Raw genomic sequence first — 26227 nt, forward strand, 5'->3', positions numbered from 1 at the left:
TTCCCTTACTCATATTCTGTATAATATGAGTATATACTTTTACGCATGACGTCATGATTTCGTTTATATTATTATGTGTTAGTATTTAATGATATATATCATTTAATATTATTATATGTTGGTGATTGGTAGATGACGTCATAAATTTCTGATATATATTATTATGTGTTAGGTATTGGCATATTCATATGATTATGTGTTGGTTACTAGCATTTTAGGGAATTTCACTTTGGACGACGTCGACTGTGCCAGAAGGAACATTTCTCTATCTCTACAGACAGACAGACGTATACGGGCATTATAATATAGATATTAGCATGACTTGCTATAATTTCGAAAAAATTACTTCTCTCATGAATTAACAAAAAAAAATTCAATAACAAATTCTGGCGAAAACTTAATTCCCTAAAGGTAGACTCTCAAATTTTAAATTCACTGACCACAGTAAATCATTTTGTTTTTGGACCATCCATAAAGGGCGTCTGCACAATTTTGTCAAATTCTTACAACCTTGCCCATGTCTTTTTTCACCCCTACACATGTCCGTACTTAACCTTCAACTGTGATTAAATTACTACGAAAAAAGAATAACTGGAGCAACGGGAAATTAGATTCACCCAGAGTTTAATTCACGTCATCATTTATATTCTATATATTAGAAAAAGTTGTGTTGACAAAATATATATTTACGCGAACGGACTACAAAAAATATAATTACAAAATTCATTGTAGAATATAAATTATATTAAAAGCAAAAAATGTACAAGCAATTATTAATTACTTCTCATTATTCTTTCAGTCGAGTTTTTCTCTGTTTGAGACTTAAAAAAGGTGCCTGTTTAAATATTTGCTATGCTGTGCAGGAAAACGTTAGTGCGTACTTAGATAAAAACAGAAAAGCGGTGGGCGGCTCGGATTGGGCATGAAGCATCAAAACAGTATTTCTGTTAAACAGAAAATAAGATGAAATAGGATAAAAAACATTTAAAAACAAATCTCAGGATTCCAAGTTTCCTCTACCGAGAAAAATATAATTCCCTAAGTATTCTTGGTTGATGGACGTTGAGCCATTGAAATTAGTGCGGTGTGTATTTTTCGCAGTATAATTGTCAAAAAAAAGTGAAAAAAAAATAATAATAACAACTACCTATAACATTTTTAAAAAATAAAATCCTGACATTAACTGAAGAAAATCATCTCGAAATTCTTCATTGTGAGTGAATTTACTGGTATTTCGTGTGTGTTTCTTTCTACGCGTTAACGTGTTCGTTCGATTCGATGTGCTGCTGTCTGCTGACAGAACAGAAGCTGTCCTAAAATGACCTCCTTTTGTGCTCGCACTTGAAGTCATGTGTTGAAGCTGCAATAAACGATCTTGCAAATAATGCACCTCCTCCATAAACTGTCTTTGCTGCAACTGTAACATCACCTCTACACTGGAACCCTTATGGCGATCTGTACGCGGAAACCAACGAAAGAAAAACCCATTCCACACGTGTAAGTCTGACAATGATGTGGATGGTAACAGGACGTCAATACCTGCCTGTCCTTCAGAAGAATTAACAGACGACAGCGATTCCTGATCATCCAACAAAACATTATCACTTTCTTCTAGTTTGTAGGCTGGATTATTAAGCACCGTGTTGAACTTCAACGTTGGTATATTTGTTGAAATGAAATCCCATGTCGTCACCAGCTGCGCCTTTTCGGTCAGCGTTTTCCATTCTGCTTCGGAATCGAATAAAAATGTTTCAAACAAAGACGAGTACGAACAATCTATCATCAGGATCAAAAATTGTTCGTTGAATTCAAATTTTTGCGGATACTGTCTTAAAATTTGATGTACACAATCCAAAAATAGTAAAAACAAAGGACTCTCTCCATCAAAAGTTTGTTCTTTGCTATTTTCGTTCTGCGGTTGATATAAATTACCTAAGCGTTTCGAAAATGGAAAACCTTTTGTAACCCAGTCTTTTTGTATCAGAGCTTGAAGACCTAAATGCGTTCGGTAGTATGGATCTAACAGTACTTGTACTAATGATGAAATGAGGATGGAAAAGTTTCGACCATCTGCATCTTGAATGATGACAGATGTATGAGCGTCTTTCATAAGCTTTACCACTCTTAAGGCTAAATCTAAACACGTTGCAATACGCTGTATCCATCTGAATAAAATAGAGAGAAATATAAAAATTATGTTTCGCTTCAGATTCCTAAGAAGACAAATCATTCAGCAAAGCCTTTCGTAGCCTCTTTAATTTATGGGACGAGAGAGCTAAACATTGTTTACAATCTAATACAAGTGTGAGCACGTTAAATAGCGGTTTTCTTTACATGGACAGGACCTAAAACTTTGATGACAGTAGTAGCTAATCAACTGACAGTCGGCACTATTTATACATTTCAAATTAGTCCCATGTATTGGAAATTAAAAAAAACGGAACACCTGCTGATAACTAAGTAAGATATTCAATTGTAAATAATCCGAATTGATGATAGCAACTAAAGATCAAATGTTCCTCAAAAACAAACAACGGTTTACCAATAAACTGAACAACTAGACAGAATGTTCGAAAACATCCAAGGAAATGACGTTTTGCTTTTTTTTTTTAACACCCTTCTTAAAAATTTAAAACAAAGTTAACTGAGATTATGAGAGATAATAACACTGTTGTTGCTTTACTTATACAAGAACGTCTGCAAATCAACAATATGCTCTTATTGCATACTTTACGTTCTCTTTAGTGCATGTAAGCAAACAAAGAACAGAAAGAAATGTAAATATAAATCTAATTACCCAGAATCCTCAATGCTACTTAACCATGTTGTGTCAGTGGACCAAAAAGCTTTTATAGAGCGAACAACACAAGATTTCCGCAGAACATTCAGGCTGTGCTTTAACTCTTTTAAAGATGGACACGAGGTCGAAACATCACAGGAAGTTGTTTTACTGGAGCCTTCTTTCGTTTGGCAACTGCTAATGTTGTTGAGTAGTTCTGTAGGATGGCCTTCAGTCTTTTTCTCATCACTGCTGTAAACATTTAAAAAAATTATAACATACCATAGATATATCTAAACGTGCAAAACTTCATAAATATATAAACAAGAACTTACGACAATCCCGCCGATAGCAATAACGATACCCCAGAAATTGGATCACTCCACAACCACACCGGCAGTCTATTCTGTTCATACGAAGACGCAATTTTCTCAATACTCTTATCGTCCAATGATGCTGGGCATACTATAAGTTCTGGTAAAGATTTACATAACGCAAAGTTTGAATTTATAGACGATACTCTCCAGTTCTCTGAACAACGCAATCTGCTCAAATTCATTTCGTAGTCTTTTTTATTTCGAAAAGAACTGAAAGCCCGGCCACTGCTATCATTTGCAGATTTCCACACATTCTTCCCATAGTCAAATGCAAACAAATTTGTCACAAATGTAGGATACATGTGATGCATGATAATCTGGAAGCAAGAACGACGTTCTTGTTGTCGCGCAAACTTAAAGTCATATTGTATAACTCGAAAATCTTTGGTTTCAATTTCTATAATGTCATAATCTGACGAAATTTCTTTTTTATGTACATGTTTAACTTTTTTACGTTTCTGTTTTGATGTTGAAACTGCATAAACTTGATGTATGACCGTCAGTGGGATAAGGTCATAATCAGTCTGATCAACACATAACAATTTTTCTAAACCAGCAAAGGAGCTCACTTTTTTTAATTCGTGCGATTCAGGATTACCAGAAGATGTAAATCCTACTTTAAAATTTGTTATAAACAATGTTCCCACAGCACCACAGCTTCTGTTTGACATACTATCATAGCGAATAACATTTGCTTTAGCAAGGACAATTTCACCCAAAAACATTGGCATTGCAAGTTCTTCTATCTTCTCTTCTGTCTTTTTTGTGCTGGCATTTCTAGCAGCCATAGTAGTTGTTTTCAACAAAACATATCAATCTTTTCAGAAATTTGTTGCATTTCTAAACAAACCAAAAGTACAAAACTCAACAAATTATAACTTAAACCAGTACACACTTTTTTTATTGTAATTTTTCTAAAACATTTAATTTTACTACTTAAAATATGATGTTACAACTTCAAACTTTAACAATTAATAAGTTACAGCAGAAAGAAAAGTGATGTTCTTTCTGTAATATTACTTTCATTCTAATTATAAAATTAGAACAAGAGCAAAGACACCACCAGGGATTAAAGAAAGTAGTGTTTAAATTCTAAAAGCAAAAGAAAGTAAAAGAAAAACCTTGTGAATCAAAGGTCAATAAGCAGTTATTATAATCAGTTACAATATAAATTGTCCAGCCTTCTAATTTAAAATGATATACTTCTGTTTCTAAGATGTAACACCTTTTTTTGGGAATTAACTTTGTTTGTTGATGTTTACTAAGCATGAATAATACACTCATGCATTGTGCACATAACCAAATAAAGTTAACAAGTATTAATGAATATAGTACATAAAGTTGTACTTCTGTACTTTTCTTCTTTTTAACCTGAACAAATTTTTATAAACAGGGAAGTTAAAAAAAAATTAGCACATTATTTAATTTTTGAGATCTATGATTTTTTCAGAATTGTGTATTATGAAAATAATTTATTCTTCACTAAACGAACACACAATTCCAATACCACAGTATTAACACTTACACTAGTCCTGTTTTTGTTGCATTATTGTATACCACCATTGTAAACAAAATAATGCTCTAAAACATGGATGATATTTGCATTAATTCATCATTCAAAGCCTTAGTGGTAAAAAAGTTTAATAATCAATGTATCACAAGGAGCAAAATGTTGCTTATGTAATATTGATCAATATTTTAGGCAGTGTTTTGTTTAGAGTTTCTTTTAAAATATAAATTTGTTTCTTTCATTTCTTATAACTAATCCCCTGAAAAAAGTCTAAGAAAATCAAATAATCAATTTCCAACATTTTTAAACCATTTCTCTATTTTGAGCACTTAATATACAATCCAGGACATAAATTATTAAAAAGGAGGGTGAATTTTTAAAGCTTGTGACCACAAGCAATCAAGAAAGCCATTTCTATGTAAGTAACATGCAATTTGAACTGAAAGTTTATTATGCATGTTTGCAGTGGACTTAGACTTTATAGATCATAGGTTTTAATTAGATCAAAAATCACTGACAATTTAGAACATATCAATAAAATTATGCTAGTAGCCACAGCACAAAAGTTTTTAACCATAATTTGACTTTACTCACCCAATTTTTTTGCCTGTTGATTTTTTTGATTTTTTTTGCGCATGCTCAAAAATCCCGTAAAAACATAAACATTAAAACTTGCCTACTTACAGAAATAGCTCAGTTTGAGTTTGAGAATCTCTGTTTGTCATAATTTCGAAGACTACACAAAAAATATGTAGCTTGAATATTTTGACTTTTAGCTAGAAATCTTGCATTTAAAAAAACTAAATATATCATTTTTAATGTTTTTTGAAAACCTGATTTTCACATACAGCTATAGCTGAATGTTCAAAAATAGTGTGACATTTGTTTTATTAGAAATCTTGCATATTTCTGTTAAAAGTGCTTTTTTCGGGTTTACTTTCACATATTACCTACATATTTTAAAAGTGAATGTGATAAAGTTGAATGTATGTAATAGCATATACAAGGACAGTAGTTTGTGAAGTACTAAAAGGTGACCTCTGCTGGGTTACAACAGTTTTTGACCACCTCTACAAAATGTAACCTAAGAATAGAATAATTTTATTAAATAATATAGATATTACCATGTCATGAACAAGCGAGTTTATTCAGGGCTATGTTTCGACAGCTACAGCTGTCATTGACACAGATAAGTAGCAATATTTTTAAAGAATAATTTTATTTGGAAAACCTACAACTGTACAAGACTGTTTAATGTGTAAGAATACAAATCAAAAAAAGAAAGAGACATGTCAAACAAGGGTGCTGACTCGCAGAACACGTTGTATATGTGAGGGCTGCTGTGGGCATTTTGTTTTTGTTTTTTTTCGAGCTTTAACCGCCAAAAATTGCTCCGAAATGCAAAACACCAGAGCTCATTGTTCTTATTTAAATTTTGTTGAGAAGATTTTCACTTCCATTAGTAGATAGATAGATAGATGTGCATATTTTACATGGCTAGCCTCACAAATATCGAGGGATATACCCTGTCTATTATTTCCAGGAGGGGCATGGCGTAGATGGAGAGTCCTAGAGTATTTAATGCCCATTTCGAGCTACGCAGACCCAATTAGAGCCTGCGCTCTACTAGACAACTCCTGGCAACATCCAACGGCCCACACAGTGTGCCATCTTCCCAATTTCCCTCACATGGCTTGGGTTAACCAGGGGCTATGGTAACATTCACTCGCCCATGTTAAATCGCCGTCAAGAGGAATCGAACCCCGGTCTCCCGCACAGAGTACGAGAGCTATAACCACTAATCTACGGCGCCACTTGCCATAGTTGGCAACAAGTGTTGGGATCTAGTACTAGTTTATTTTTTAGCACTGCATGCTAGCTACACTTTGTAAAAGTTTTTGATTTTCTACACTTTGTAAAAGTTTTTGATTTTCAACACCCACACTGATATTCACTCTAATCAATATCTGAAACTGCATCCACTTTCAGATATAACTTTGATGTTCTACCTAGGCTCCCTCGCAATGGATGCAGCAATGTAAGCAGCAAACCTGCCATCCATCGATTGGAATAAACAGGTAAAACATAATCAGAAAAAAAAGGGAAAACAGGCAGGTGTTTAGGGCGTTTGATATTACAAATCTTTTATACTTGATTTTATAAAAGCGTACTTTGGAGCAAAAAAAGCGTACCTAATACGAATCCTACACTAAACAGTCTTTTCCAGGAGAGGCGTGCGATCGCACACGCACGCCTTGGCACACACCTAAACTGTTTCAGGCGTGTGATTAATCGCACACCGGAAAAATAAATATTGAGTTTTTAAAATCAACCTATAAAATTTAATAATCATTTTGTAGTGTGCAATGGCAGCCCTCGAAATAATTTTTGGAGCCTCATCAGATAAAATGTTGGCCACATTTCCAGTTTTTCGGACATGTTTGTAGCTTTGATAGATCCGATAGATTTCTGTTTTGGTCAGACATTTTTAGATCTCAAAATTATTGAATTATTCTGGTCCTTTTAATTCATGAGCAAGCCTATTCATAGCCAAACTGATCATCCTAGCTAATTTACCGACTCCTGACTTATTTAAAAGAACTATGCAGATACAGATACATAAATCTCTTTTCCCTGGATCCTTCGTTGTTGGTAACCATGTCTTACACAAGAAATCCAGCCATGCAGTTCTCAACAAATGCAGAGGTTAACGTCGACTGAGCACGTTTAAAACAAGTCTGCAAAACGGCACTTACAGGTGGAACAGACATTTTATTATGGATTTAACTGTAGATAATTTCTTCATTTGACAAAACAATTGGAAACCATAGCAAGTTCCAATTTAATTGATTTTTTTCTTTATGCAGCAAGTGCTATTTTTATTCAGGCAATTTAAAAAAAAATCTTTTTCTGTATAAATTTTGTTTAAATGTGGCAGAGCTTTCTGAATGAATTTTTATTTTTATTTTTTAGTTTAGTTTTTTTAGTTTTATTTAAGCCATGTTGATAAAGATTATTTCAATTTGAAAACAAAGAATATTTTTGCCTATTTGCTTGGATGACCTGAAACAGTGACGGTATAATCATGCATACTATTTTGGGCATGTAAAAAAGGAAGTTAAGATTCAGAAAGTCGGTATACGTAGACGTTCGAACATTGTGTTTGGGGTTCACGATTCAAGACGTCCCCAACTTTTCTACCGCAAAATGCGCAACAAAGATTAACCTTGGGGCACGTATCCACGCACAACATCCGTTGCACATGCGTTTCACATCACACCTGTTACTTGATTTACAGGTGGGAATCATCGTACACTTACTCAAATATTCCAGAAAAAGACTGACTAATGTTAAAGAAGAAACTCTTGGCTTTCAGAAAAGTATAGCTAGATAGCATACCTTTAAAACCACGAAACCAATCTAATTTGTATAAAATATATACAAGTAAAAAATACCCTTTTTAAAAAAAGTACGCTAGCTGTTAACCAGCTTGAAAATTGGACACGCGTAAAACTGGAAAAGAAGCGTTAGAAAATATCCCTTTTTGGTGATATATTTTGTAACAAATTTTATTTAGCTTATTATTTAGATATTACATTGGAGGAATTTGTCAGAAAAAGAAGGCAAATTATGCTTTTTTCACGAAAAGTGTATAGTTATATGTCCAGATTTAATTGACATATCCATTTTCGGATATCGATCAGAGTCGATCTCACTGATATTTATTCTTACATTACAAGTCAATGAATAGTAGGCACAATTCCTACACAGATACACAAGAGAAGTACAGTTGACACAACAGGGGACAAATTTGTGAAGTGTGATTTCGAATTTAGCTAGGTTATAGAAATTATAGTCATAAGACTTTGACTATGTAGAAATATATCGCGCATCACGATTCTTGTCGACCTTCCCATTTCCGCCATGTTTTTTTTAGTGTGTTTGGTCACGTGTCGAAGTTTTTATAAAAACACGACCGGGAACAAGCAAAATAGACCTTTAACACTGCAACCGCAACCGCACAAAACAAAACATGGCTTTTATCTTTCTCTGGTGTGTTGTTGCAGTTGTTTGGGACTTTTTCCAGCTTTATTGTTTTTTTTCAACCCTGTCAATTCATTAATTTTACATTTCCATTTATAGCTGACTCCTCCGCTAAGTATTCATTTCCCTTCTCAAATTTTGTTAAGCTAGAGCTATGTAGGATTTATGTGTTTTTCTTTATGTAGCTAGCTAGCTAGCTAAGTGTTTTCTAACTATTAACCCCAAAACCTTCTAAATTTGCCTAATGTAACATTTTTAAATAAATTTGGTTGAATGCCCATAGCTTTAATTTAAACCTGCTCAGGCAACATCCATTTTTGTGTTGTTGTAGGTAATATTTTGTGCTTAACAATGTACAGCAGAATGCTACTTAGGACATTACAGCAACTGAGCAGGGTTGCAGGGTTATTGAAGAGATGGAATTACTATTTTAACCTAAGTCAAAAAGGCAAGTTTACTAGAAAGGCAAGAATAATAAAAGAGTAAATATGGTATATACATAGGGAATTTTGAGAGACTATCAGTGGTTAAAATCTCAAATTAGAACATGCAACACATTACATTAAGCTACACAATAATGACTTTCAGTGCTATAAAATAATTACTACTAATACTAAATACTACTACTTATTTATTTAGTAATGCAGGTTAAAATTACAATACATAGAATAACAGTCCTAATATTTACTTGGAGGTAAAACTGTACACAAATCCACCAGACATGGAGGAAAACGTTCAAAACAAACAAAATCCACAATAAAAACCTGGGGAAAATTGAGGTTTTAACATTTATTCCAATATGTTTATTTTACCATTCACACAAATAAAACATGCATTCAAAATTTGGCTTTTTTCGCGTGCTGCTTTGAGCACAGCATCCATGTGCAATCTTTGTTGTTATCTTTATGCTTGTTTAACAAATTTTTTAAGAAACAGGTTACACAACGTAGACAACTAATCTATGCCTTGAGAAAGCGTTTTTAACTATAATTTAAACCATATAACTTGTGCCTTTAGTGAACAGTGCTTTGCATGAGCAGCCCTTGGAATTTTTTTACGTTGGCCATAAAACTGCTGACGTGAGATACATTTCAACTGATTTGCGTCAGCAATTTTTTTTAGTGAAATTTTTCAGCTTGTAATATCCTTCGTCATTCATGTTTTATTAGAGGTAGACCTCTCATAATTTCGATGCATTGATCTCCTAAGACGGTGATAGGTCGGACTGACTTGTGGCATGGTTCCAAATGGTCTTCCGTCTTTCGTTCGAGTCTCAGTGTAATACACTAGCCGTGCATAAGAGTGTCAGCATGAAGGTAAGGGGCCGCAACTTTAATGTTCTCTATACCTTACATTCTTCATAATAACACCAACCATTTTTAATTTTGACATTCATAAGCTTTTTGATTTTGGTGACGCTTTAGTTCAGCCTAATGGCCTTACTTACTGAAAATCGAATTTAATTATTTTGTAGTCGCATTGAGTGAAAGAAGCTTAAAAAAAACCAAAATTATTTTTATTTAAAAATTTCACAACAAAATTACGTCAGCAATTTTTTTGCCGACGCAACAGCGATATCTTCGTATTTCACGTCGGCAATTACGTCGGCAGTGCAGAATCCTGATGCTAATTTTAAGGGCTGCATGAGCACGAATGATGACACAAACCCACTGAAACGAACATTCAGTTTCTTTCCATTTCCCCAAGAAGTATTGATTGTTCATGCATCCTAAAAAACAGCAGTTAATCTCTTTCTTTTTTTCGCTGTGCTAGCCATATTTTTACAACACTAATGTTTTCGTTACCTCCATTCTTGTGCACACATTTTTTTGGGATAGCATGATGTAATGTTATATGATAGCGTGCAGGAAAAACATGGCACTATGATTGAGTGTATGGCAGCTCAAAGCTGATGTGAACTTAAAACAAAATATTAAAAACTAACTCAAAAGTGTGAATAATAAATCATAAAACATAATAGTTAGTGGAATGTTTCCACTGAAAGCCACTGGAAAAAAATGAATCAAACATAGTAACATGTATTTTAATATGTTAAATTTGAATAAGAAAACAAAAATCAAAAATTAAAAAGTGATCTCCATTAAGAATTTTCCAAATACATTACAGATGTAGGGCTCAAAAGAAAGCAGACTTCCATTACAGGCCACTTAGTCTGAATGATTATTCAACACTTTTGCAGCTCTAAACGGAAAGGCTGTTTTGCCAAATTCTGTGTTGACCAAGGGAAGTGTAAACCAGTTTTAGAAGCTCCTCTTGTTTGGTTATTGTGGCATTTTTTTGCTAAAAAGAATTTTGAGCGCATGTAATCAGATGCAATGTGATTCATGGTTTTGAAAACTAGCATGGGATTGTTTTTTATGGTAAATTGTTCAATGAATATTTCCTCTTTTTCTCAAGAAAGGCATTGACACATTTTAATCATTTTTCTAGTCTTTCCAATCTATACCTTAGGTGCCACAAACCCATGGTAAGGGGCAGTAGTTGAAATATGACATGACAAGTGCATTATTTAAAAGGTTTTTGGTGCGAGGTGTTACCAAGATGCAATGGTTCTAATTTTAGAATATTTAATAAAGTTTTTTCTATTTATGTCATTAATGTGCTCTTCCTAATTGCAATTTTGATCAAATATTTAACTTTTATATTTTACTTTTTTCAGTCCTCTTCAAAGGAATACCCATATAGTTTATAGTTTTGTTCTCGACTTTTTTTAACTGGCTGCAGTTGAGGACAAAGATTTCTCAGTTTTATTCGTATTATTAGTTTAATTTGTTATTATTCAGCCAGAGGTCAACTTGCAAAAGTTCTAAGTTGATGGGGATATGGGGAAGTTTTTATGGGATGAAATAATTATTGTATCATCCGCATATATAGATGATGGTAATTTAGATTGATGACAGTTTTTAAGTAATTAATATACAAAAAGCAGTGTGACCAATACAGATCCCTGTTGCACCCCGATCAACCGTGATTGCCTTTTTTAAAGTCAATGATCAAAGTACAAACAAAGTTTTGTCAAATCAAACATATTTTTAGAAGACCAACCAATTAGAATTAAAATACTGGTTTACTTCAAGTTGACCTACTCTGGTGCCCACCACTAATAGAGAACAAGAAGGTGTGGCAGGGACAGTGACAGCACAGACAAATAACAACACAGGGCAAGTACAGGATAACACAGGACAGGACAAACATTTAGTTAAAATTAAATGTAAATAAGATCAGTCAGATAGATAAATAAGGAATTAAGCAATGTTATTTTTAGGAAAGTTTTAAATTTAGTAAAAATTAATTAACCAATTTGCAGTAGGGGTATAGATTGTGGCATTGTTGCCAAAATTGAATACAGATTGGTGCCAAAACAAGTTGTTTGCATATGACAGGAGTTAATAAGACATCTAGCAGTTGCACGTGTTTTTTAAGCATGAAAGAAATCAACTGCAAATGTATCAAGCAGTGGTTATGGTAGTTTAAGATTGTCCAGGCAAATTATATAGCTTGCCATGTGCCTCCTTACCAGTACAGAGTACGAGTCTAGAAATTATTTCCAAGAATGTCTAATGAAACTAATTTCAGTTTCAGAGCGTTAACCTCTCCCACTTCATCTGCACTTTCCCCCCGATAATTAAAAAATTTACTTCATGCAAGTTCAACTGATTTAAAAAACATTAATTACTACCCCGTTTCAAATTAACTAGTTTTTTAACTTTCTGGACATTTACATTACACTTTAACAACAGGCATTTTATTAATGCAGATTTTCAGAATCTGTGTGTTAATTTTGTGCATTGTTAATTTCCTTAAATCAGGTAGTTGGAAAAATTCAATGTGCAAATTAAACATTTTCCCTGCTGTACAGCATGAATATTGAACTTCTTGTGTTAAGATTCCTTGGATTCCTGATGTTGCTGCTAACTACTTTAAGAAAATGTTTTACGGTTTCAAACAGTATTTTCTTCCATAATAGTCAGATTTAATAATTGTTAATCAATGTCAAATTTAATTTCAGTTGTGAACAATAGAAGAAAAATGAAACCAAATGATAATACTGAAGGTAATTGTTTATTTGTTAAGCCCATTTCTTTAATTCATTATTATATTAGCCTTATCTGTTTATATTTTGTTTATTTGTTTCACATCAACTTTTGCTAAGAATGTTTAATTCTGCTCAGATAAGGGATGAATAATTTCTCTTCCACTAGTTTAAACAATCCCTTTTTAGTAATTTCTAACAATTTCTGTATCTTTTACAGTATATACACTTTTTAGTAATATGGGATATGCAAAACCCGAGAAAGATTTTTCATGGAAAATGGATTGGCTTTTTAGATTTTAAAAAAATATTATTTGACGCTAAAAACATCTCGAAACACCCCACGCACAAAATATTTTTCTTCATTTTAGCCAACTTAGATGCCATAAAGACAATACTTAACGGTCTGCATCAGTCAGATCAAAATGTTTATGAAGAAGAACAATTAAAGTTTATTGAAAAAATTTTGGATAATCAAATCATAAAAGATCTAATCAAGGTAATTTTGTGTTATATTAACTATTTAGATGGATATTAATGCAAAGCTTTACAGAGTTTACTTAATACCGTTTCTATAGTAAGTTGCTGGACAGGTTAAACTAACATGCCAAAAGTTAATATACTTCATACTAAAATATATACCAAGTATTGCTGAGAAAAACATTGGAAATATTTTTTGAGTTTTTTTTAATTTCTGCGTACATGTTTTACAACCTTTTAGGTTATTGAAATACACAAGTAATAAGGAGCAAAATGAAGTAATAAAATTTTTCGACAACATGTGCGATAACGTTTTTATCACATTTACCAAGCATTAATAATTTGATATGCTTGATATGCTCCAGAGTTGTTTATCCATTTTGAATCAAGTCCTTAGTTCCAGTTTTTTCTACTTGGCATTAAGTTGGCTGTAATAAGAAAAAAAGTTTGTTTCACTGCATTTGATTCTTGTTGCATAAAAAAACCTGTGTTCAAGAGCATATTTCCAAACAATTCTAATTGTATACACAAAAAGAGCAAGGAATTAAAACTAGCCAAAAGCATGTTTTTTTTAAAGGTATAAACATAGCTAGACATGGAATTTATTTTTTTCTTACAACTTATAACAAGTGGTATAAACAAACAAAGATTGTAAAGTTTTAAAAGTGTATTAAAAAGACCTGGGGAAACATAACAAAGCTAATAAATATGACGCAGAAAAATCACTTTGTCCTGACAACAAATTAGCATCTAGTTAAATTTCTAACAATATTAATCAAAACTTTGTAAATAAAACATATTGCACATCTACAACATCCCATTATATTACAAAACTATATAAGAAATCTTCGGCTACATCAAAAAATAATAAAGACATCTACTTTGTCTGTCACAGAAAGACAAATGGAAGTGGCTTAATAATAAATGCCAATAATTAAGAGACATTGCGTCTCTTGATTATTGACATAACTAGACCTTTAATAAATATTGTTTAAAATTTATGCAAAAATTTGATGCAAATTATAAAAACAGCTTTTCTCTCCTTTCATTTTCTGTGATAGTTGCATCCGTCGTTGTTTTGGCTTAAAAAATTATGGATAAATAGAAACAATATCTTTTGCTGGGGACGTAAGGCACTGCATTCATATAATATTAAATACATTGGTAGATGAGAAGTTCCTCTAAAACAATGGAGCAGTATATAAAATTATCAATAAAAAACTCAAAATAATCTAAGATTTGAACACAAGTGTGTTATCCAGTTTGAAAATTTAAAAATATATTATTTAAAAATTCTTATCAAGATACAAAAGTTAATAAAAAAATGTTTGTAGTACCTTCACTTTATCATTTTTCTTGTTTGCATCTTTTCATCTTGGTGTTTTTGATTAGTAAATGGTTTCTTAACATTAATTCGTGATTTGACATCAAAGTAAATTAGCAAAAGAAAATCTTGTACAAATGTTAAAAAGTTTAATGATTCTAATTAATTTCTATGAACAGGGAACCTCCTTAGTTTCTTTTTCTAAATTTTATCACTAAAATCTTTTATTTGACACCAGGTCTAAAATTTAATAACTGGTAAGATTACTTTCTTGTATTTTTTTATTTGTTATACTAAAAAAAAATTAGCAAAATGTCATTTTAATCTATCTTTACACATCTGTTTTCTTAATTATTGCTTGGTGATAAGAGGTGGGATAAAATAAGTTTTTGTAATTAGTTTTTAATAAAAATCAATGTACTTGTGTTTGTGGTTTTGACATTTTGTTGATATTATAGGTACATGAAAAACTTTTGTCTACGAAAGAACACACAACAAAGAAGAATTGTATTGAGCTTTGCAAAGAAGTAAGACAGTTTTAATAATTTTAATGTGTTAAAAAAATGTTATTTTTTCTTTTTTTCTTTTAATTAAGATTCAAGCTATATGTATAAATGCACAAATGCTCCTACCCAAGGATATATAGCGAACATTAAAAAATTAAAAAGTTTAATCTCTTTTATGCTGTACTTGAAAGGCGACAGAGCACTCAAAGTTCTACGGTGCTTGAGGCAAACCAAAAACATGAACAAACTCCTTCACAAGGCTTCAAGAAAGCTATGACTTTATAAAAAATAACAAACAGCAGTATAATGCATCTTTTTACATTAACAATTTTATTAAAGTAATCATTGTGTGCGTATTGTAGCAAAGATGAAGCCACAAAAGTTAAAACTAGAATATCAGTATGAATAAATATGTACCTATATTCTCCTTCACTGAATCATAACTGTCTTGTGCACCAGATACAAAATATTGTGGTTGTGTTAATAATTCTATTCTTCGTTTGTTCTTGTCTTTAAAAAATGAACATTATAACAAATTTTGAATTTTTATCATGGTTAAAGAAAAAAATTTTCTCCTGTTTTACAAAAGAAAATGTTAACATCCTAATTAAAAAAATTCTTTTTTCTCCAATAATCTCTTAGTTGCATAGCAATTTTATTTAATGTATTATCCAGAAGAATAAAAAGGGGCAGAGAGAAAAACAGGTATGCAATATAAAAAATGTCAAAAATATCACTTAGGAATTACAATATTGAACAAAATATTTATATCTTTTACTGCTATTAACTACACCAGAACGTTCATATAGTTGACTGAACAACCATTCTGTCTGTTCAGCATTGCTTGTTTTATGCCTTTAGATTTTAAAGTGTTTAGAAGAGAATGCCTCTGATGAAAAGTGTACAGAGTTGGCTAAAATAATAAAAAGCCCTTACATCAGGGTAAGTGTGAAATATCGCAAGATTTTTTCTATTTAAAACTAAAAATTTTATTTCCTTTTCATTGATACAGTGTAAATCTATTAACTATTATGTATTATACTGATTAATACTTCAGCTCTGCATCGTTTTAATTATGTTTGTTGTCTTGTGTTATAACTATGACATTTACTCGTTGTAAAAACACTAATTTAGAATATATAAATTTACACTAATTTTTTCTTTTCATTGCACATGCATGCTTTTAAACTGTTCAGGGTGTGTGTAGATATTCTTTCATGTGATTTTGTTTGTTTGTGATGTGGTTAATTAAAATGACCAAGGCTATATTTGATTACGTAATTTAATTCTGTCTCATTCCATACCTATACTATGGGTCACAAACTGTTAATTTGAGTGTTTAAAGGTCATCATTTAAACCACATTATTTGACATGTGGTATTTTTAATGCTCAAAGTGTATTATTGTATTAAATGTTCAATAGTTTCTTTTGAACATTGTATTTGTGAAATGAATTTTGGTAATTTTCGTGCACTTCGTCTATGTATATTTTCATTGGTTTTGATTTAAAGTCTTCTAATTTCAAATGTGTTTTGTGTGTATTATAATTGTTATTATATACAACATATAGAAGAATAGTAAAAGATTTTTAGAAGTATAATTACTCAACAGTAAAATGTATGCAAACTAAAATTTTTTCTGCATGAAACACTTCCATATCAGACAGCTGTGTTTACCATCAGTTTTTGACTGGTATAAAAAAGATGTTATAAATGAATTAATATATGCGAAATATAGTTGTAATGTAGCGATGTGTTTTGATGTCCTTGAGTTGTTTCATGTTTACTTTTCAGTGTTTAATTGAAGCTCATGATAATATAGTATATGAAACATACAAAGTATTACCAATGTTGCCACCCGAAGAAACATCACAGAAATCACTTGATGGTGGTGGGCCACCTATTCGTGTTGTTGGTTTGAGTGTGAACCCCAAGAAGCCATTGGTACTGTCTGTTTTTAATCTTTATGTTGTTTTAAAAGTTGTATATATAGTAATATAGTAAAGCTTCTAGTATATAGTAGAAGGGGTTGCGTATTCACTATGCAACACGCTGACTATATCTAAGTTTTTTATTTTTGCCTTTCTACTTTTTCATTGTATATATATTTTTTTCCATAATTATTAGGGAATCACTCTTGCCAAACATCCAGATAATTGCATTTATATTCAACGAATCTTACTTGGAACAATGGTTGAAAAACAAGGTAGCAAAGTTACAAATTTTACAGTACATTTCTGCCCAAATTACACTTTGGAAGAGATGACAGAGATTAAACATTGTTGTAATTTTATTGCCAGGTTTATTAAATGTTGGTGATGTGCTACAAGAAATAAACGGTGCAAAAGTTGGTGAGGACCCTGTCGAAGTTCAAAAACAACTGGTATGTTTTTCTTGAATAATTAATAATAAATTATTAATTAATTAATAAGGTTGAACGCCCATCAAATTAAATGCTCAAGGAAGGCCCTGAAAAAGAAAACGAATAAAAATGTGCAAATTTACCTGAGCCATCTTCGTTTTTCGTTTTATTCCAATCTAATTTCTTTTTATGTGGTTTTCAATAAATCCAGAATCATTTATGTTTGTGTTGTTTATGTATGTGTGTCTGTTGTATGAATGCTTGTAAAATATTTTAAGCTGAACAAAAAAGTGAGACTTTTAAACCTCTTTTGTGCTGTGTTTTGTTTTTTTTAAAGATATCTACAGATATTCTATAATATTCACTGATTTCTAAAGTAAATTGAATTCAGCAAATGTGACAGCTGTTTTGTATTTATTTATTGATTTTTTTTGATTTTTTTTGTTTTAAAAAAAATTGTTAGTTTGATAAAAAAAATGTCACCTAAAGCGAAATTCTAGGAAGGTTTTTACCTGTGGGAATTTCCTTTTTGTTTTCAGAACTAAAAAAAAGTAAGTAGTATTATGAAAATTATATGTTGATTTATTCTGTTTTATATTGTAGCCTGAATAAACACAGTGAACATAGAAGAATTTCTATTAAATTTTATTGATTCTTTGTGAAAAATTTTAAAGAAATTTAATGAATTTTAATGAGGATGGTGAAATGTACACAAAAGAAAATGAGAACTTTGTGTGATGCATGTGTTTATCATCTGTTCAATATGACAAACTGTGCGTTTTAAAATCTCCCTTCACGGATTACATGTTAGATAATTATAAAAGAAAAAAAATCATGAAGGTTATTTTTTATTATGTGATAATATTTTAAACAGCTTTTACTATTTTATTTGTGTGTGTATGAAGTTTTATGTAAAAGTTGGTTGTTTTCAAACTGTCCATGTAAAGACTTTTTCGTAAACCTTTACTTTTGTTTTAGAATTCTGCTGATGGAGATTTAACATTGAAGGTTATTCCTGCTTTTAAAGATTCGCGTGGACTATGTCAAGTAATTTATTATTTTTACTTTTCTCGATTAAAGAATTTAAAACTATTTTAGGGGCTATAAAATGTTTCTGGAATTTTTGATTTTAATGGCTTCCATGAAAGTCGATTAAAGCATTGAAAAGGATCCTTAGCATTTAAACTTCGAGTTCTTACGCACAAATGAGCTTCAGTATGACATCGCATGTGTTTCTAAGTGTTCTTCTATTTAGGTTCATCTAAGATGCCATTTTGACTACAATCCCAGTAAAGACAATCTGTTTCCAAAATCTGAGATAGGATTAGCTTTCAAGTGTGGAGATATTTTAGAAGTGAAGGATCAATCTGAGCCTGACTGGTGGCAGGTATGTCACCTTTTGATTGGCTCAGATCTTTTGTGTAACCTTTTGATTGGTTCAGATCTTTTGTGTAACCTTTTGATTGGCTCAGATCTTTTATGTACATGCAGAACTACTGATTCATCTGTTCCACGTAGAAAAATTATTAGTTAGAGACAAACAGAAGCATTCTTTTATTTGTAATACTTTTGGGTTTCAGGCTACTCACTATAATGACAATACCAATACCGGACTTGTACCCAGTTTACAATTTGAGCAAAGGTAAGTACACACCAAACTCATATTTTTTCTGTATTTTTATTATAAATACGCGTATTGTATTCTATATCCTTGAGACTACTGTAAGGCCTCAAAAATTTAGTTGAACTTAAAAGATATGTAGGACCTAATAAATCAAGTCAAACGAGACGTAAAAGAGTACAAACTCAATTATAGTTAAGAGTTAACTCAGTGTACTACATTATGATTGTAAAAGTGACGTGTTTTGTGTTGAAACCGAAGCTTCGGTATGATTTTTTGCTTTAGACGAAAAGCATCGAGCACAAAGAAAGTGGATGAACATAAATGTAAGTCGCTTGTTGTGTAAAACAAGTCTTATCTACTAATTGTTGACATATATATTATGTTGACATAAGATGGTTCAGCCAGTGTGTTCATATATTTCAATCAGATCTTTACCTCATGTAATTATTGACGGTAGAATTTCTGCAAATGATGGAACAGCAGGAATAATTCTTGAATATTTCACTTGAAATAGCTGGATGTAGTAGTGACAGGTACAATCTATCTTAAAATTTTGACACTTCTTTTTTAATCCTTTTTAGCTGGTGGAGCGTTTAAGAAGAAGAAAAAGTTTATTTATCGCACCAGTGAAAATAAAAGTATGTTTTTAATTTGTTTTTTTATCTGTTTCATTCTGCTTGCCATTTGTGACGTCATCTTCAGTTATAATATGTATTAAATATAAGCTGGATTTCGTCACTAGAATCTAGTTTTTGTTGTCATGGTTGTTTTTGTTGTCATGGTTGTTTTTGTTGTCATGGTTGTTTTTGTTATCATGGTTGTTTTTGTTGTCATGGTTGTTTTTGTTGTCATGGTTGTTTTTGTTGTCATGGTTGTTTTTGTTGTCATGGTTGTTTTTGTTGTCATGGTTGTTTTTGTTATCATGGTTGTTTTTGTTGTCTTGGTTGTTTTTGTTGTCATGGTTGTTTTTGTTGTCATGGTTGTTTTTGTTGTCATGGTTTTTTTGTTGTCATGGTTGTTTTTGTTGTCATGGTTGTTTTTGTTGTCATGGTTTTTTTTTGATGTCGTTGTTTTTTGTTTCCATCATCGTTTTTATACTGGTTTTTGTCGTCATCAAAATGAATGATGATCTTTTTTAGTTTTGGATTTTCTTGACACAAAGCTTTATGAAGAAGTGACGAGAATGCCACCTATGGAAAGAAAAGTTATTGTTTTAATTGGTACGTCTCTATGAAACATACAATAACAAATTTACCTTAGTATTAGCCCAGAAGGTGTTAAATTTAACGCACGGCATCGACGGTTAAAGCCAACTCAAAGTAATTTTAGATGAGTTCAAATAACGCTTTTGTTAAATTATCTTTGCGCCTTCTTTGTAACTAAAAGTCAGTAGAACCAAAATGGCGGCCATAAACAAGCAGTTTCCGTACTATTAATTTTTCAGCGCTGGATATTTCCTTACTTGATCTCCTTGTCAAATATGTATTTCAAAATTCGTTTTGTGTCCGAAAATATTGAGGCGTCTTCTCCATTTGTTCGATCTTATTCTTGTTTTTACCACCTCGTTAAGCCAATGTTATTTTCTTCTTTTACATCAGGAGCGCAAGGTATCGGAAGACGCACATTAAAAAATCGCTTGATAGCTAGTTATCCTGATCGTTACGCAGATGTTACTAGAGGTATTGTTCGACGTTACGCAAATTATTTTCAGTGTTAACCGTTCACTTCTCCGTTGTAATGGTTTGTGTAAAGAAAATATAGATTAAGAAATCTTTTTTTTTCTTTTCTCACGCAAGATACAAGTCGTTCACCAAGAGAAGGTGAAGTGTCTGGTCGTGGGTACAATTTTCGGCAGCCTGAAGAAATGAAAGCAGATGTACTGTCTGGAAAGTATTTGGAATGGGGTGAGAATGGCGGCGTGTACTATGGCACACGATTGAACGAAATTCGAGATATCATCAATAATGGTAAAACTTGTGTGATAGACACAGACCCATCGGTAAGTGTTTTTGAAATTCCATAAACTATCCAAACCTCTTTCCATTCTATTCGCTATTTAGCTCTCCATCATCGCTGACTTACACATTTTTTCTCCATCTTTGTTGTCATGTTCCTTTTTTTTTACAACAATTTTTGACAACGTCCCTGTGACTGGTGGAATCTCTGAAAGTTTATTATTGAAACTGAAAGAAATTTCTGATTTTAATTACAAGGAAAAGTGAGGGTTTTTTAATATTAAATCAGGGTGGCCACAAGTCATGGAATTTCTGGAAATCATGGAAAAGTCATGGAATTTTATTTGGTCTGGAAAAAGTCATTGAAAACAGGATTTTCATGAAAAAGTCATGGAAAAGTCATGGAACTTTTTTTCCTTGACAACCTAAGTTTTTGACTGGCTAAATATTTTTGCAGTTTATATTTTGTAGCAAAAATTTCAAGAAAACTTAATTTCAATTTTTTGAACAGTTTCATTGTCAAGCTTTGTTGCAATATAACATAGTTGTGTTTGGTTTTATTATACTATAAATTTGTTTTATTATACATTATGTCATGTGACTGTTTAGTTTACAAGCAATGATAACTTATATTGATGTAATCTGTGTGGTAAAATCGTTTTCAATCAATGTTTCTTCTAAGGAAGGGAGTCCTAGCATAGTTCTAGCTTGTAGCATGGGACAGGAATATATTTGTTCTTAGAAAGTAAAGATCACCTTGTGATACCTTGTGTGAAATATACCTTGTGTGAAAGTGGTATTTGCATTGAGTTTTCTTTAATGTTTTAAGTATTCATTACTAGTACTATTCAGGAAGTTTTATTGATTATTTGCCATGTTTCGAATAGTTTTTCTGAATGCTACAAAGCTGAGGAATCTGAGAACATGGACTTTTAGAAGGAAGGTCACCGAAAAGAAAGCTAACATAGCCAAACTAGATAAAGCTGTGGAGAAGCTAACTAAGGATCTTCAGAAAGAAAAGTAACGTCAATGCTCACAGACTCTCTATAGGATATTAGTTGATATTTGTTGTTTTTCTAGTCTATTTTTTTTAAAAGTTCTGATTTTATATGAATATTCTGTATGAATATATATGTTCTTTATATTTTGACACGATTTTGTTGTTTTTCATCATGTAGAAAAAAGTACTTGTACTTTTTTCAGCAAAGTTGTTCTCTAAATAATGAAATTTATGGTTTGTTTGATAATTGATTAATTTAGGGGTTTAATTTTTCTTAACGGTTTTGGTCATGGAAAAGTCAGGGAAAAGTCATGGAAAACTCATGGAATTTTCTAATTCTGTGGCTAGCGAGACGCACGCAATGCGTTGTAAAAAGGACGGGCGAACCCGTGGATTTTTCCACGGGCTAACGACTAATTGTTTAAAATGCTACTCATCACTTTTCTCTCTTTTTTTATTAGGCATTGAAGTTATTACACACCGCAGAGTTTATGCCGCTCATTGTTTTCATCGATGCACCGAAGCTTGAAGTACTTATGAAGAATAACCAAAAAGGTGGAGATCGTAAGCCGCCTTCAGTAAGTGTGTGAACGCTTGTGTTTTAATTAGCATCCTATCCCATTGCTGAAATCTTTCCACATATAATCTTTAGTTGAAGTAGTCACTAGTTCAATAAAATACTTATGAACTAGTGACATGTGTATGAGCAATGAACAATTTCAAAAACAGTAATTTTTAAACAATCTGTAAAAGAAGTTAAAACTTTAACGGTTATTAAGGTTTCATACTCCCCGCATCTTTATTAGGCCGCAAAAAGAGAGAAAGGTGTTGTTTTTTTTTGCATATGCGAAACATCATAATAATAAAACGTGGTATCAATAAGACACAAAAGTGTTCCTACACAATATATATATATTTGGATTAAATTATTTCACGGGTAAACACTTTCGCGGACAGCAAGATTTGCAAGGCCGAGAATCGATATATTCTACAACAAAAACTTTCAAAAATCCTAATTTTATGACAAAATTTGCGTTAAAAATTTTCACGAAAATCAAAAATCATTTTATTTATAAGGGAAAATCTTTCGCGCATGACAAGAATTCTCTTTTTTTTCTTCTTTTCTCTCATTATTAGTAACAAAAAGTCATTTATTACTATAAGAAATAAATCTCTTTGCTTTTGCGTTTTGCTGATTTAAAGTTCCATAAAGTATAGAGATTCGCGAAAGTGACTAAAAAAACGCGAAAGTTCTTGCCCATAAAAAATTCTTCCCTTAAAATATCAATTGGTCGCCAATCTAAGAAAAAGGTTTTTTTATATGCGCCGTTGTATGTTTGATTGTACAAAATTGTTTGCTTCATTTCTTTATTCATCATTAGGCTGAAGAAATGAAAGAGATTATCCGCGAGAGTTCTTCAATTAGCGAAAATTACCATCATTATTTCGACATGCGAATTATCAATGACGATTTCGACAAGACGTACGACACGCTGAGAGAACACATAGAAATATCATCTTCTGAACCGCAGTGGGTGCCAGTTCATTGGGTATATTAGATATTTTATGCTAATTTATTTTTCAGATTGCCAATAAGGATTTATAATTGGGCGCACACATAATTTATTCCAAAAAGCTTGCTTATTTATTGTGACAACGTTAGATTAGTGTAAACTAGCTTTTATGTAGCCTACACAGGGTTCAAAGCATCTTGAAGTCAGGTCATACACTTTAGTAATGTCAGGAAAATATTTTTCATTGGATTGTCAGGGCAAGTTGCGGGTGACTTTTCTGAAATTCCCTTTTCGAAATTCTCGTGTTATTGAAGAGAGATAAATTTGCCATATCTGATTAAGTTATCTATTTGTTCTGATACTGGCAAAGGGATATTTTGTTCATATTCAGTTTAAATATTAAGTTCTTATTGTGATGCGGGTATGCAGATAACAAACTCTAGCTTCGCGACGTCAGGAAAAAAAGTATACTCTGAATCCTACTGGACCGGGTAAAATGATTTACATGTCACTTCGTCAGGAAAGTCAGCAAACATTTGTTTGGATAAACGCTATGAATACTTACTTCGATGTAACAGTAAACCATCCTAGTAATTTAAGGAAGCATCAAGGACTTAGCATTTATCTTCAAGGGCGTTTTTAAACACTGTACGTTACACATTTTTTTAATGTTACACTCAGATTGTGTACTGTCAACTATAAATTAGCGAAAATTTTTAAGTTAACTCGCAGAAAAACAATCATATCTTGGGTTGTTTCATTTTTTACCCACTACAGATGAAGCATTGTTTACGTGTATAAAATTTTTTGTCGAGTGTATAACGTCTAGTTTTTATTTATACGACTTTTAGCATGTAAAAACATAAAAAAAAAATTTTTGAAAGTGAAGATTTCAGAATTTCTTATCAGTCACGTATTCGTTATTTTTTTGAGATAGAAGAAATCCGTAAAAATGTGTGTGCTGCTGTGAAAGTGTGTTTGTTTATCACTTCTTCGTGTGAAGAAATAATAAAGTGTAAAAATTATAGAACCTCGCCTGGTACAGATAAGGTCCTATAAATTGAACCGTGTCCGTTACTAGCTTTTCTCAGAATTGATCATTTGTCTCAGATCATTTGTTTTTTCTTATTTTTGCACCAAGGAAAACAATTGACCCTCGAATGTGACAAATTCAGTTTTTTAAATTTTTCTTTTGCGGCCCAATAATGGCGGATTTTTGAACTTTTCTTAGGATTGGATTATTAATTTTTTCAGATGTTTTAAATTGAGGTAGGTCTAGTGAAATTCCGCTTGTTCTGGTAGAGAATCTCTTCAGTTATTGGACAACTATGAGCATTGAGTGTATTTTCTTAAGAGCAACCTCAAGTCAGGTATCTTTTTCGCTTGTTTTGTCCTCATATCGAGAAAGATATAGAGGCCTACGCGCGAGGTGGTGTAGAAAAGGCTGTAAAGTGATAGCCATGAAGTATTAATGATAAACTTCATCTGTTTCTTCTTATCTTGTGTTTATAACATGGTGACCACAACTTCAAATCATGTATTTAATACAATTAAAGAATTACATAAGTTCCCCTAACCTATACTGTTTTTTTCAAGACTTTTACGTAGACGACATAAAATAAAGACGGGTAAAGTTAAAGTTCACAGATTTTTTTTGCTAACATTTCAATGCTGATCAGGATATATCAACAAATTATACTTAGCGATTACTGCAAAAAGCGCGTCGAAATAAAAGATTTTTCTACAACTAAAGAACGAATGGTTTTATTGTTAGATTTCATTTTTTATTTCCGCCTAAAATGTTGGTAAAATCTCCTAAAATATGGAACGGTTTTTGTATGTTTTAAGTAGCGGTTTTTCCTAAATTATGACCCCAAAACCTAAAGCTATCGTCCCTGTACAACATTAGCTTTGTTTATCAAATTAGTTTATTGAACTGTTCCAGAACTTTTTATGTTTTTATTATATAAAAGAAACAAACCTATAAAAGTAGAAACAGTGAGATGTGAACAATGTATGTCTTTCATTGACATAAACCACTGATAACCTCATGAGATCTACGATGTCTAAATTTTACCAACGTTTTACCAAAGCCTCGTTGCTTTTTTATTTTTGCATAATTAACATGCTATTGCAGGGATTCTCACAGATCTGCAGCGCATAAACGCAACGCGAGCAGATGATAATTTGTGACGCAAACATCGCGGTTTTTGTGTGCGGGTAAAAAACAAAGAAAAGTGCTAATAGTCCGGGGGTATAAATTACACCATTTTTTTGGAATATCCGTCCTAAGTTTTTTAGATTTTCCAAATTTAACTGTAATCTCCATAAACAAGGTAGAAAAAAAATATTGTTGGCGAAGGTTAGAATGGTTTTGAATTAATGTGTAAATTGATCATACTTGGGAAGATAATAGTAGTGCGATTCCTTCTACCCTTGCATTACGACTATCTTGATTGAGGTAAAAATCTCTGGCATACGAGTCTAAATGCACTGAAAATACCAACACTTAATTTGGGCAACCTTGTGTGCTAGGGCTCTTTTTTTCTTTCTGATATTCTCGGACGGCTTTCTTTCCATATCAAAAAGAGAAAAAAGCCCTGGGGTAGAGGTTGTTAGTCTGGGTATATTCGTGGCAATAAAATCAGACGAGAACTCCGACACAGGGGCGACGCGTATTTCACATTCTTTGCTAATGA

General features: G+C 32.0%; 2 protein-coding genes across 4 annotated transcripts; one reads left to right on the forward strand and one right to left on the reverse strand.

The window, feature by feature from the left end:
• Window positions 1-641: 641 nt before the first annotated feature.
• LOC130640869 (myotubularin-related protein 10-B-like) lies at window positions 642-17784 on the reverse strand. 3 transcript variants are annotated; one of them, XM_057447450.1, is made up of 4 exons: window positions 17579-17784; window positions 3115-3996; window positions 2798-3031; window positions 642-2165 (listed from the first exon to the last, which is right to left on the reverse strand). In XM_057447450.1, the coding sequence occupies exons 2-4, from the start codon at window positions 3942-3944 to the stop codon at window positions 1148-1150; spliced, it is 2082 nt and encodes a 693-aa protein (XP_057303433.1). In that variant the 5' UTR covers window positions 3945-3996; window positions 17579-17784; the 3' UTR covers window positions 642-1147. The 3 variants fall into 3 exon arrangements, with proteins under 3 accessions (XP_057303433.1, XP_057303434.1, XP_057303435.1); XM_057447452.1 differs by having other exon boundaries at window positions 644-2165; window positions 2798-3028; window positions 17579-17780; XM_057447451.1 differs by lacking the exon at window positions 17579-17784 and having other exon boundaries at window positions 3115-4709.
• On the forward strand, window positions 9716-24436 carry LOC130640870 (protein PALS2-like). Its single transcript, XM_057447453.1, has 18 exons — window positions 9716-10026; window positions 12741-12785; window positions 13136-13263; window positions 15027-15095; window positions 15936-16016; window positions 16868-17017; window positions 17201-17279; window positions 17374-17456; window positions 18414-18482; window positions 18691-18822; window positions 19016-19077; window positions 19342-19382; window positions 19641-19697; window positions 20199-20279; window positions 20658-20738; window positions 20856-21058; window positions 22476-22592; window positions 23397-24436. The coding sequence occupies exons 2-18, from the start codon at window positions 12761-12763 to the stop codon at window positions 23571-23573; spliced, it is 1635 nt and encodes a 544-aa protein (XP_057303436.1). The 5' UTR covers window positions 9716-10026; window positions 12741-12760; the 3' UTR covers window positions 23574-24436.
• Window positions 24437-26227: the final 1791 nt, after the last annotated feature.

Source organism: Hydractinia symbiolongicarpus, chromosome 4, assembly GCF_029227915.1.
Source record: "Hydractinia symbiolongicarpus strain clone_291-10 chromosome 4, HSymV2.1, whole genome shotgun sequence".
In the NCBI taxonomy this organism is placed as follows: domain Eukaryota; kingdom Metazoa; phylum Cnidaria; class Hydrozoa; order Anthoathecata; family Hydractiniidae; genus Hydractinia; species Hydractinia symbiolongicarpus.